Source organism: Pediculus humanus, genomic scaffold (assembly GCF_000006295.1).
Source record: "Pediculus humanus corporis 1103172107443 genomic scaffold, whole genome shotgun sequence".
Taxonomy (NCBI): domain Eukaryota; kingdom Metazoa; phylum Arthropoda; class Insecta; order Psocodea; family Pediculidae; genus Pediculus; species Pediculus humanus.
Window position 1 is genome coordinate 170,716 of NW_002987064.1, and position 14,687 is coordinate 185,402.

At 26.7% G+C, this 14,687-nt stretch overlaps 2 protein-coding genes across 2 annotated transcripts; one reads left to right on the forward strand and one right to left on the reverse strand.

Moving 5' to 3' along the window:
* Positions 1–2,445: 2,445 nt before the first annotated feature.
* Phum_PHUM090330 (carboxylesterase 3 precursor, putative) lies at positions 2,446–6,937 on the reverse strand (the record flags this gene model as incomplete). The annotated part of the gene is given in 6 exon segments (XM_002423816.1): positions 2,446–2,898; positions 2,914–3,819; positions 3,862–3,890; positions 4,607–4,687; positions 6,335–6,516; positions 6,699–6,937. The coding sequence occupies 6 exon segments, from the start codon at positions 6,935–6,937 to the stop codon at positions 2,446–2,448; spliced, it is 1,890 nt and encodes a 629-aa protein (XP_002423861.1).
* Positions 6,938–11,746: 4,809 nt separating this feature from the next.
* Phum_PHUM090340 (uncharacterized protein) lies at positions 11,747–13,914 on the forward strand (the record flags this gene model as incomplete). Its single annotated transcript, XM_002423817.1, has 5 exons — positions 11,747–11,844; positions 11,954–12,070; positions 13,289–13,422; positions 13,563–13,685; positions 13,901–13,914. 5 exons carry the CDS (start codon positions 11,747–11,749, stop codon positions 13,912–13,914), a joined length of 486 nt encoding a protein of 161 aa, XP_002423862.1.
* Positions 13,915–14,687: the final 773 nt, after the last annotated feature.

A 14,687-nucleotide genomic window follows, 5' to 3' on the forward strand; every position in this document is an offset into this window, starting at 1 on the left:
TCCCCTTTTCCCCAAATAAGAAATTAAATGAATTATTTGAAAACTTTGTTTTTCTTGTTTCCTACAAAAACAACCAACGGTAAAAACGGTTTGAAAAAAAATATATATAATCTTATTATTAATTAAATAAAGATTAAAAACGAAAAAAAAAACTTTTTTTTATAGGCATGTCATATCTATCTACGGCATTTAACTTATCAACAAACAAAAAAACACAATGATTACATTTTTCACTTACAAAAGAGAGAAAGAGAGAGAGAGAGAGAGAGAGAGAGAGAGACGACAACAAGGACAACAACAACAGCGATTTATTAATGGTATTAAACCAAAAAAAAAATTGTTTGTTTGTTTGTTCGATTTAACCTTTGATGATTTATCGATTACGAATCGAATAATTTAAACAGGTATGAAAATAATAATAATAATTTCTTCTTTTTTTTTTTAAATTGTTTGTTTGTTCGTTTGTTTTCGAAAGGCAACTTAACAAACATTCGAATACGTCACACGCACACACTCACCCACTCACTCCTTTCCATTATCATTATTTTTTTTTTTTAATATTTTTTAAAAAATAATAATAATCACTCGAACGAATAATTGTTTAAAACGTTGGGGAGTATGACGAAAGCGCGGGGAGAGGAAGAGGGGGGACAATTTAAAAAAACTTCACCACACACAAATGACCATAAATGGCTTAATTAAATTTTCCATCATTCATTAAACCAGAAAAAAAAAAAAAAAAAAAAATTTTTTTTTAACAGTTCGTTATTTCAATAAATTATAAATACTTGAAAATAAAAAATAAAAAATAAAAAAGCGGCCGCCATTTGCAAAAAAAAAAACGGTTTTTTTTTTTTTTTGAAAGAAGTACATACATAAATATCCAACAATGCGTTATATATATATATATATGTATACAATATTTAATTTAGTTAAAAACCTCTTGAAAGCGGCAGTGGCGGTGGCGTCGGCGGTGGTGGATCCATCGTCGACGAGTGAGAGGATCCGCCATTAAAGAAGAGTAAGTAATTAAATGATCAGAGAGAGAGGAGAGAGAGAGAGAGAAAAAAGGCTCTTAATTTTATTAAATATTGCCATAATAATTATTATACGGAGGAAGAAGAAGAAGGAGGAGGAGGGGGAGAATAACAACCGCTCATTAATTTTTTTTTTTAAAAATATGACTACAAGAGAGAGAGAGAGAGAGAGAGAGAGTTTAAAAATACTTTATTGTAAGAATAATAATAATAAAAGCGGTTTTAGAATAATCGAAAACGAACGCGCGGGAAAGTTTAAAAACTTTTCGTGAATGGATTTTTCATAACATAATAACACAATGATGTTTTTCCCATACAAAAAAAAAAAACCATAATAATAATAATGATAATAATAATGATTTGTGTGCTTACATAGGATTTGTTGAATTCCAATGTATGTTTGGTAACTGCATACACGTGGCAGCTCTTAAAAAAGCTTTTGATATTGTCAAAAAAAACATAACTAATCTAAACCACAACATGATTCCGACACAAAAAAACTAACTATTTGGTTATTATTATTATTATTACTACGACAACGACGACACCGGTCACATAATAAAGTTTTTCTCTTAATTATTTATTTATTAAAGAAAAAAACTTAAAATTATTATTTAAAAAAACAAAAAAAAAAAAAGAAATCACAAAAAAAACTTATTATTTATTCACTTCACTAATTACATTAAAAAATATAATTTAAATTAATTATATTTCAAATAAAATAAAAAGAAAAATTGAAAAAATGTCGCGTAACGTAAAATATCCGTCGACATTTTGTTTTTTTTTTTGTGTTGTTGGTACTTTTACTTTTTGTTATACACTCAACAACACGATGTCGTATTTCCGTTATAATACTAAACGCAACGATTATCCACAAAAAAAAAAATAAAAAAAGAAAAAGAAAATGGTTTTTGTTTTTTGAATAAAATGAAATCGAACGTCGCGAACGTTTAAATAAAATAACGATCACTTAACGAGGGCGTTCACGTAACTGAATCAAAGCGTTTAACGTTTATTTTCCAAACGAAGACATCTGTCGGCGGAAAATGGAAACATTATTGACGCGCATGATCTCTCGCGACAATAATAAAAACGTTTTTAAATTTTGTCGCCAATTTAAAAAAAAAAAAAACGTTTTAATAATTTAAAAATCGTTTTTTTTTTTTAAATATTTTTAAAATAAAGGAAATTATTATTATTACTTTATTATCGATAAAAAAAAATTTTTTTCGTCTTTTAATATTATTTAAAAATATTAATATATATTTATTATTATATAAATAATAATCTTGTTAATAATAATAATAATAAAATTACATCGTAATATTTTTTTATTATTATTTTGAAATTAAATTTTAATTTTTTTTTTTTATACAAAATTTTAAAAGCAAAAACAAAAAAAAAAAAATTAATTAATCAAAAAAAAAATATGATAAATAAATAAAAAATAATAATGATAATTAAATTTTGATGGGAAAAAATCACGTGATGAAATTCCATTACTCGTCATGTTACATCCTTGAAGTAATATATTCCATACTTTCGGATAATAATTATTCCAAAATTCGAACGCCTTATAATCGAATATATTTACGTCACTCACATTTGAATTCCTATCTAATATCATTATCGTCGATATATTGTCTTGAAAAACATCCCATTTTAAATTAATATTCGAATGTGTCGGATTACCGTATTTGACAAAATTACCCCAAAGCGTTAACATAACGTCGGACATTTTTTTATCAGCGCTGTTCCAAGTGACGCCGGATTTTATTTGATTCCAATATGGCATTCCCCATATGAAAGGAAGATCGAATTGATGGGGAGCCGTTATCCAATTGGGTAACCTATTAGCTCCCTTCGGTAGTGTTACCGCATTATCCGTTTTGATTTTATAATCGAACCTATAAACGTAAACATCTGATTTTCTCGTCTGAGATACCATAGATGCGAGGAAATAAGTACCCGAACCGTAAAATTTTTCCGTTAATAGACTTATGTATTTATCTCTTAATAATGTCAAATCGTTGGACAGAGGTCTGGGAGTGTAGTAAAACATAACCGTGTCTTTCAAATGCAACGATGCTAATTCTTCAATGCAAGAATCGTTCACGTTATTGTATTCAATGTCATTTTCCACAGTTTCCGAAACGAACATGTTCAAATCGTCCCATGACAAACCGTAATCTAAATTTTCATTGGATTGAAGTAAATTCAACGCATCTTCCATTTGCGAGTACCCCAAAAGCAATGGAACATTAACGAATTCTCCATTTTTCAATAGATTTTCCGGATCGTCCGGAAGGAAAGATTTTGAATTATTTGCATAATCGACATCAATGACGGGTCCGAATAAATCTAATAAATTAGATGCGTGTTCCAATATGTATTCTCCTGGTAATCTTCTCAAACACGATACCAAAAGTGGACTTTTCGTTGCGCATGCAAATATTTCCGCCAATTCGTATTTATACGATTCCATTATTTCACGGGATTTAACGGATTTTGTTATTATTCCCTTGGAACTCATGGCAATGGCTTTATGAAATTTTCCCCTTGATAATGGTGATACCATGTGAAGACCCACGCTCATACCTCCGGCTCCGTGACCGCAGAGAACGACGTTCGACGACGATCCACCGAATGCGGATATTTTATTCATAATCCAATCTAAAACTGCAACCTGATCTAAAAGTCCTAAATTACCTGGAGCCACGTTATCATTTGTTGTGAAAAATCCAAACACGTTAAGACGATAAGACGCTGTCACCACTATTACCTATAATGACAGTTATAATTAAATTAATATCACAACCTCGACATGTTTTCTCGTAAAATTTATTTTCCGAACTGAAAATAATAATAAAAAAAAAAATTTTTTTTTTTAATTAAAAAATTTTATTTAATATTCAACCATCACTTATTCAATTAGTCAAATTAATTTTTTAACGTAGTAGTAGATCGATAATCAAACAATAACTCCCGATTGAAAAAAAAAGTATATATTTTTTTTTTTTCCCGTCGTAATCAAGAGAAATTGTTACCTCCGGCTATCTCTCTCTCTCTCTCTCTCTCTCTCTCTCCCCCTCTCTTTATATATATTTTTTCCCCCGTTTGATTTTTTTTGTTTGTTTGTTTTGTAAAACTACGACGAACGATATAATTTCCTTCAGGTGTAAAAAAAAAAATAAACGCGATACATTTATTATGTGTAAAAGTATTAAAAAGTTACGTTAACATATACAATTTTATTTAAAAAAATAATTCGAGCAAAAATTAATTAATAAAACATTATGTAATTAGTGTTTTGTTGTTGTTTTTGTTGTTTATTAATTATGGGTTTTAAATTTACGTATTGACTACGTAAAATCTAAAAAAAAAATCATTAGAGCGTAAAAAAAAATATTAAAAATCATTTTTAAATTGGTTTTTTTTTAAACATCATAATTTGATTAATAACAACGATTTGCCAAAAAAAAAAAACCCAAAATTTTATTAATTAATATTTAAAATAATTAACAAATAGAGGAAAAAAATTACTTTTTGACGTATGGCGAATATAGAACCATCCCAAAATATTGAAGCTCCGTTGCTCAAATTACCGGGATGAAACCACAGCATGACCGGCCAACCATCGCTAGGTTTGGCTCCTGCAAAAAAAAAAAAAAAATAAACAAACGCCTGTAATTTTCTTATTATGCTTTTTGTTAAACAAATTCCTTATTTTTTTTCTTTTTTGTTTAAAAAACGGGATGAAGAAAATTTTTTTTATAAAAAAAAAAAAGGTCGGGATAAAAGTTTTATTTATTTATTTAAATTTATTAAAAAAAAAAAAACTGATATTCCGTATATATCAGATTAAAAAAAAAAAAAAAGTAAATAAATAAATAAATCATCGATTATCGAAAAATTTCAATAACAATTTTTGAAATATTTAACTTTTAATATCCCATATCTCTCTCTCTCTCTCACTCACTCCCTCTTTCTCTTTCTCTCTCTTTATTTTTTTTATACGTATGTATATTATTACATCCAATATTATTATTATTATTATTTTTTTTTTTTTAACGTTACAAAAAAAAAAAACTTTATACGTACAAAAAATGTATGCGTGTTTAAAACTTTTTACCTTGCGTGGTTGGCTCAATAAATTCAACGAATTATTATTATTATTATTATTATTATTTTTATTTATTTTTTATTTAAAATAATAATAATAATAATAATGAACAAAATTTTTAGCCATGACCTTTTTATTTTTATTTTATGTTGTCGGAATTTATAACAAAACCTTTTTATCCTAAAAAAAAATTTTTTTAAATGTAGTAAAATAAAAAAAATTATCGATAAATAATAATATTATTAATAATAACGATGATGATGATGATGATTACGAGGCGACGGCGGAGGCGGTAATAGTAATAATAATAATTTTTAATTTATAACCTAAAATTAAAATTATTATTATTTTTTTATTTAATCACGTTTATTTAAGTCATGAATTTTATTTAAAGTCCAATAAATGTTAATATAAACATGTTTTTTACAAACGCTGTGTAAAAACTTTAATTTTCCAACCTTAAGGTTGTTAATTACTTAAAATCACGAAAAAGGTTTTTTAACGCCATCCTTCCATCATCAAATCTTATAAAATTATATATAAAATAAATAGAAACAAAAAAAAAAAAAAAAACTTTTTGAATTCGTATGTGATTTATAATTTCGAATCAAATTTATGTATCGAAAACAAAACATCCCTCTTTCTAGAAATTTCTATTTTATTTCATAACCTTGATAACAGTATATATTTGAAAATAACCGAAAAAAAAAATAAGAAGAAAATTATTCGGCGAAATGTGTATAATTTCAAACAAAAAATTTTTTTTTTTTCTTTTAAGGTCTCTTATTGATTGTGAACTCAAGGGCAAAAAATAAAATTCTTTATAAACGGTAGGAGGTTTTTCTTTTGTGTTCTTGACCTCACCGAAAGTCATTTTTACATGTATACGTAACACTTTTTTTTTTTTTTTTTTGTGGAAAATTATTGCTTATTTTTCCAACACCGTTATCGTAATCATCATCATCATCACCATCATCACCACCATCACCCATCACGTTCGTAATAATAATCATCGTCGTTATCCCCGATTTAACAGCCCCCCCATCCTCATTTCTAACTCGTTCGTGCAAATATCATACATATAAATTTTCCAAACGAATTTTTTTTTATCGAATAACGGTTCATTATAATAATTTTTTTTTTTTTTTTGTTAAAATAAAATAAAATGTCTTACCATCAGGTATAAATAAATTTAAATAAAGGCAATCTTCGCTGTATTGTATATCCGGTATCAAATTAGTAAAAAGTCTGTCCCGTTCTTGAAAATGCGTTTTACTTTGTAAACAAGCCGGTGAAAATTCCGTTGCATTTTTTATTTCCGTCCAAGATGGTAATTCCGTTTTCGGGGGAGCAAATCTGAAAATTTTCCAACAGAAACAAAAAAAAAAAATTTATTCCTCGTTCACAATAGTATAAAAAAAAAAAAAAAACTAAAATTCTTCACCTTTTCCTCATCGTTTCCATATCGATTTTTTTTTTTGCAAAATATTATTATTATTATTTAAATTTATTATTATTATTATTAGGTTAAAAATTACCTTAAATCACCGATAGGAGGTTGAGCATATGGAATTCCTAAATATAAAAATGCTTTTGCTCTGGATATGACAACTTCTTTTCCAGTGACGACACCCTGACCAGGTATGTTAACCATTGGTGGATCCCTTGGATTTTTAGCACATTTAACATAATTGTTTTTCCTTTCGAGAAAACATAATAAAAAAATAATAATGATAATTATATTTGAACGAATCCACAAAAGTTTCAAACAAAACATTCTGTTGTTTTTATTATTTTTGTTTTTTTTTAATATTAATTTTCAGTCAAAAAAAAAAAATTATTCCGACATGAAAAATTTCACAAAAACCACAAATAAATAAATAAATAAATAAAAAACCGTTTGTTTTTTTTTTTCTAACGTAAAAATTTATCTTTAAACGTTATTAACCGTGGGATATACGAATACGTTATGGAAAAAAAAAATTTTTTTTTTATTTTTTTTTAGAAATTTCTGATTGCGTGTTCAAACTCTACTGTCGGATTTCTACGACCTTTTCCCTTTTTTTCTAGAGTTTGGAAAATCCAAATGAAAATTATTTATCCATGAATTTTAATGTTTGACCTACATGAATTTACAAAAAAAAAAAAAAACTTTTTAGGTTTCTTTTTTTCTTTCTTCTTTCATCCTCTCCTTTCCTCCTCCTCCTCTTTTTTTTTTTGTTCTTCTATTATTTATTCAACTTATATTATTCTTTATAATTTATCGTTTTACGAAAAAAAAAATTTTTTTTTAAAATGTTACTAAAGGGAGTTTTAAAAATAAAAAATTATCATTATTATTTTTTTTTTGAGAATTGTGGCTTTTCTTTTGAATCCATTATTATTATTATTATTATTTTATTCGTAAAATCATTTTAATATTTTATTATACTAAAAATTATTATTATTATATTCGATTAAGTAACGGTAGGTACGTAAAAAAAAAAAGTTCGTTTCATAAATACAATTTTAACCGACAAAAAAACAACTTTTCCGTTTTATTTATTTAAATAATTTATTAATAATAATTATTATTATTTTTATTTCGTTTTTAATTAAACCCTATTTATCACCACACACACTAAACATTTTATTTATATTTATTTATTTAAATAATTATTAAAAAGTTTTTCTTATTGTTATTTTGGAAAAACTATTCAAATTTAACCGTTGATGAAAATGTATTAATTAATAATTTGTTTAATAGATGTCAGCACTGTCGTCATTCATATTAAATTTCTAATGAAAATTAAAAATCAAATATGGCGGATTCTTGTTTTTCTTAATCATATTTGATGAAAATTTTTTGTTTTATGCTTTATTTTTTTAAAAAAAACTTTTCCATTTTGTTATTATTTGTTGATAAATATTTAAATTTTAACACTTTTACTCAATTATTCAAATTGTTAACGTAAAAACCGTTTAAAAAAAATAAAAACATTAATTCACCCATTTAATTTACATTCTTCTTCGTTTGTAACGAAACTAAGAAGAAAAAGGAAAATAGAAAAGAAAAAAAGAAAACAAAACAAGGAAAAAAAAATTTTTTTTTTTTTTCCGGTTGTTTTGTCGTTCCTGGTACAAAAATCTCCAAGATGGTCGTCCGGTTGTCTTCCTAATATTTTTATTCGAATTTACGTTTTAGTTTTCGTTTAATTTACAAAGTGAGTTTCCGGTTTTGTTTTCTTTGTTACTCGGGGTAGTTTTCGTTTATAATAAAATTTGTTACGTCAAACGTTACTCAAACTATTCCTTAACCGGAAGTTACTTATTTATATAAAATATGTTAAATAATTGTTTAAAAAAAAAAATTTTAATTTTTATTCGCGAATATTTAAAAGTCAAATTGTTTTTTGTTTTTAATGCCTTTTAATGTTTAAATGTTTTTTTTTTTTTTTTTTTTTTTTTTAAAAAAAAGGAAATGATTTAATGTTTACTATTTATTGTTAAACAATGAAACTATAAATTTTCGTACCTTTTCCCCTCCCCCCCCCCTAAAAGCATTAACGTCATTTCATTTTAATAATTTAAAAATTAAACGTTATGATAAAACATAATTTTTTTTTAGTTTCGTTTGTTTTTTAAAAATTAATAATGATTGTTTATTTCATAGTAAATAAACTTTAAAACCTGAATTATTATTATTATTATTATTATTATTATTATTATTATTATTATTATTATTATTATTATTATTATTATTCTTAATAAAGTTTCGGCTGAGAGATTATTTAATAAATGACGTAAAATAAGAATATCCTTGGATGAGACTCAGGAACCATGTTAACCATTATTACGATGCCCAATTCGCAAAAAAAAAAATTTTTTTTCTTTACCACCACCACCACGATGATGATGATGATGATGACGTAATTATAATAATCATGGCCGATTTTTATTTTATATTTATTTCTACCGTGAAACAAACACAATATGTTTTTTAAAAAAAAATCATTCTTGATTGCTACAAACTGAAAAAGAAAAAATTAAAAATTATTGTTGCAGGTGATTCGATCGATTTAATTTTTTTTTTTTTTTTTTAAATGACCCGGAAAATTTTTTAGTTTTTCCGAAAAAAAAGAAAAACCATTTCGAAACTTTTATCATTATCATCATTTTTTTAATTATTTTTTAAAAAATCACTGATTTATAATTTATCATAACCAGGAAGCGTAAATAATCCGTAACGTTACAAAAAATATATAAAGTTTGATCAAAGAAATTGAAATTTTCCTTCCCACCCCCTGCCTCCCTCGCTTCCCACCCTGCAACAACAACAACAACAACAACAAAATCATTCATCATCAATTCAACGAACCAAAACTTGTAAAAAAAAAAAAATTTAAATTTAAATTTAATTTTACTTTCCCTCATTTTTTAAAAAAAAAAAAAAAAAAAAAAAAGAGGATTCATAAAAAGAAAAACCGGAAATGAAATCCCTTTTTTATTCCAACAGAAAATAGTAACGCCTCCTCCATTCGTACCAACATTTTATCAAACGTTATCTTTTTATCAAGGTACCTTCAACCTCAAATACCTTCCGACTCGGGTCATAACCTAATTTTTTTTTTTTTTTTTTCAAGGACTTGGAAAAACAAACGGTATAAAATTTGATTTTCCTTTGTCAAATGTTTTTTATACGTGTGTGCGAGTGCGTGTGTGCGAGTGTGTGTGTGCGCGTACGTGTGCGCATGCACAAATTGCAGGAAGAAGTTAAATAAAAAAAAAAAAAAAACCTTGCTACATCAATGATCGTATATACACAAACTCATTTAAGACATAAAAAAAACATCCGCGAATATAATTAAACACTATTTTGCCACCACCGCTAACGGTCGGTTACATTAACAGGTTAAATTTAAATATATATTTTTCCCTCCCCCTCACCTCCCCTTCTCCTCCTCACCCTTCTCCCGAGCCTCTTTTTCCACCTCGTCTATAATATACTAATTTTATGCAATTTGTTCCATTTAAAATTCTCTCTCTCTCTCTCTCTCTCGTTACGCTTTATTTTTTTTCTTCCTCTCTCTCTCTCTGTCTCTCTCTCTCCTCCTACACTATTTTTATTATTTTGATCGACCGACAAAACATATTTATTATTATTATCATTTAACAAGTTTTTTTTTTGCTAATTAAAAAATAATCAGGTGTAAAAGCATTTTTAAAAAAAAAAATTAAACGATTTTATTAGCATGACAATTTAAATTTTGTACCGACACACGCACACGCACACATGCGCACATGCACACGCACTCACACACACTACAAAAGTAATAAAAAAAAATTATTTTTAACGATCTCATTAAGCGGTAATTTTTTTTTTTTTTTTTTTAATGAGATTAAAAATAATTTATTCTTTTGAGTTAAACAATTATCATTAGCTAAGGTCGATCTCACTATTAAACAATAATAATAATAATAATGATGATGATGATGATGATGACAGTATTCGTTCATGACGTTAATAAAAATTACTTTGTATTAACGAAAAAAAAAAAATGAGTTTGTTTTTTTAGTTAAAGTGCTTTTTTTCTCCCTCCCTCTTTCCCTCTCCCTCCCCCCGTTCCCTCCTTTCCGATTTACAATAAAAAAAAAAAGTTCTTCTTCTTCTACGTCACGTCACGTGAGAAAACATTAAAAAAAAAAAAAAGTCGAGTAATTAATAATAACAGTGAATGATAATATATTTATAAATAAAATCGTAAAAATAAACGACAAATCTTTACGTCGAGTATCATCGTGGGGGGAATTCTTACGAGGGGGGGAGGGGTCTTCTAAGGAAGTAGGGGGAAGTAGGGAGGCCGGATAGTTAGGTAGGTAGGTAGGTAGGATAAGGACCGCAAATTACTCGAGGTTATTCCTGTTATACGACCTTGGTCAAGATTAATTTTTAACTTCTTCGCATTGAGTAAAATTCTCACAGCGAAAAAAAAAAAAAAAAAGAAAATAATAATAATAATAATAATAATTCGCCAATTATAATGAGAGAAAAACCGGACCTCCGGGCATCGTTTACGAGGGTACACCCGTGTCGACAACATTCAAACATCTTCATTTTCACGAGTACCTAAGACGAATCCAAACAAACGGGGTTTCTTACAAACAAGACAACCGCGTGTTTTTTTTTTTCGTTTTCTTATTTTCCGCGTGCGGATTTAAATGTTGTGTTGTTGCGTTTGTTTGTTTGTTTAAAGTGAATATGTTTTGTTTTTATTAAGTTATTAATAAGAATTACAATATATATATAAATATAAATATTTTTTTTGTGATTCATCATAAGAACAATGATAACATTATTGTAAAAATTTATTCTCTTATCATCGAATTATTATTATCATTATTATTATTATTATTCAATTAACGTGTCTTTTCGTCAAGCACGAGTGCGTGCGAACTTTTTTTTTTTTTTTTTTTTTTACATAACTTTTGTATTGAATAACCAACCCAGTAATTAAAAAATTGTATTAAATTTTTTTTACTATTATTATTATTATTATTATTATAAAAATAACATTGATAAAAAAAAAATCGTGAAATGTTATTCTTTATGATAATAATAATAACAACAACAACAACATTGTTAAGGGTAACATCATCGAGCGATGTTAATCACACGATGGAAATTTCTTCGCAACAAAATTGTAGGTAGTACCCCCTACGATGGGAGGGTGGATGGAAAATTCAAACCGAACCGGAGATTTTCTTTCTAGAATTTTCCATTTTTTTTTGTTTTGTTTCCAGTTTGTTTTTTAAGGATATCGACAAACGAAAGATTGATTGCACACACGGTAACAAGAATCGTAGAACAAAATAATATAAAAGGTTGCGAAGAACAATGTAAAATATATAAATGTACATTTTTCGGTTACGGGTAGGTAAAAATTTTTTTCCCTCCTATAGTGCATGCAAAAAAAAATCATTCCCAATATTATTATTATTATTATTATTATTAGTTTTTCATAAAGGAAAAATGAAAAGAAAAGAGTTATGCGGATATTTTCATCGGATTTCCCCACACACCCTACCCCCCGCACTCCTTTCCTCCCTCTTTTAATATTTTGAATTTTTTCAATATTTTATTAATATTTATTATTATTATCATCGTCATTTTTTTTTCTCTTCTTGTTTTTCTGCTTCTTCCGTTTTTGTTTTTGTTGTTTTTGTCGTTCTCGTCAATAATAATGATAATGATGATGATAATGCTCTATCATTTTCTATTTTTTTTTTTTTTTGTTTTTTTTTTTTTATTTCAAATTTTCCTCTAGCAAATTTTTTATTACTATTTTATTAGGTAATAATAATACGTTTCTCTATATATATATCAGGTTCCTTTTTTTTTAATGAGTACTTAAAGGAGGTACACAAAAAAAAAAAAAAATGCCTTTCGAAATTCTTTTATAGTTTATTGACTTTTTAATAAAAACAATTTTTATAGAGATTCTATATCTTTCGTTTGTGAAAACTTTTTTTTTGTTTTTTTCCCTATCAACTATCATTGGGGGGAGGGGGGAAGGGCGAAAGTAATTTAATAGATTTTTTTTTTTTAATAATTGTAATCCGATTCGAATTGAGAGTAAAAGAAAAAAAAAATTTTTTTAAAATGGCGTTTCGTAAATTGTAGTTACAACTCTAAACAATTCATAAAAAGGGTAAAAAAGGAGGATGAGGCGGGAGGGGGAGGAGGAAGGGAGAAAAAAAAAGGATTAAGGAGGCATTTGTAAAAATTAAACCTACGTAATAATCATCTTTCTTAAAAACCTTAATCTTAATACGTTTTTAATCCCGATAATAATAATAATAATAATCTTTTATAATTTAAATAATTAATTGCTGTCGTAGGGAGGAGGGGAGAAGGAACCCAAATAAACAGTTATTATTTATTTATTCCTCTCTCTCTCTCCCTCTCTCTCTCACTCTCTCGCCTTTATTACTTTTATTATTACGTTTGTAAAAATAATAATAATAATAATGAAAGTAGGGGGAAAAAATTTATAAAAAATAAAAAGTGTTTGAGTTTTTTTTATCGTTTCTGCTGTTGTTGTTGTTGTTGTTTATGTTTTTAATTAATAATCCATAAATAAAATTTTAGGATTTTGGCAAATGCGAGTAGGATATGCGAATTGACGACCGATAGACAAATATCTAGAAGGTTCGATCCGAATTTTTCCGTTTATGAAAAAACACACGAATGCATACACGGAAAACCGATTGGATACGAAGAAGGTAAAAAAAAAATTTTTTTTTTCTCTCTCTCTCTCTCTCTCACACATCCGGAAAATTATCACCCGGCGAACGGATCGATACAATAAAAAAAATTATTTATTAATTATCATTATTATTATTATTATTAATTTTATTAAAAGGAAAGAAAAAAAATCCGAAACGAAACCGGGAAAACGTGTCAGGGATAAATAATGTTTACTTAACCGAAAGAATAACCGAAGTAGAACCGCCAACACTCAATGATGATGATTATTATGATTATGGTTATGATGATGATAATGATGACATTTGTCATTACCGAAAAAAAATTATTAATTTATTACGTAATAAAAATAAAAAAAAAACGTCCGTTCGCGTTCGGTTATTAATTATATATTAACGCGCGTGTGTGTTTACGTTTATAAACAGCATCTCTAAGGATCAGTAACCGTTTATTGCTGTCGTTTTTTTTTTTTTTTTTTTTTTTTTCATTTCGAAGAAGATTCTGATTAATCGGAATGCAAACAAGAAATTTAAAATTAAAAAAAACGCGCGAAAATCCTTGAACAAAATAAAATAAAATAAAATAAAACTATGAATGGTAGGAATTTGCAACTTCCTACTTTTTTTTTTTACATAAATTACCACCATTATGTGTTGTTATTAAAGTAGAAGAGAGAGAGAGAGAGAGAGAGAGAGAGAGAGAGAGAGAGAGAGAGTTACTCGTTCGGTTTATGCTTAGCTTATTAAATAAATTGATTGTCCATTTAAAACAAAACAAAAACAAAAAAAAAACTGCATTGTAGTAGTAAAAAAAAAAAAGGAAGACAGCATCATAACAATCACAGACTGTATCTTATCCAAGGTAACAAAATTGTATTCGATTCAGTTATGCGTTTAAGACGAGGTGAAAAAGTGAGAATAAAAATTTTATTATAATATAAAAAATCAACAGTCGATACTCGAACGTCGTCAAATCGAAATTAACGCTAAATTCATCATCATTATCAATATTAAAAACGCGAATTTTCCGTAGTTTTTGCAAAAAAAAAAAAAAAAAAATGTGTTTTTTGTTTTAAAACGTGAAATGTGTTAAGTGAATTATTTTCTTTTCTTTTTCTTTTCTGGAAAATTCTTTTTCGTTCGTTTATAAAAAAATGTTTTCTTTTATGTTTTTTTTTATCGTTTTTTCTGTTGTTTTATTAATCGAAGGAAGAACTTCTGTCGTTATTTTAGAACAGAGTAAGACGTTCGTTTGTTTAAAAAAAAAAAATTTTCACGTTCGT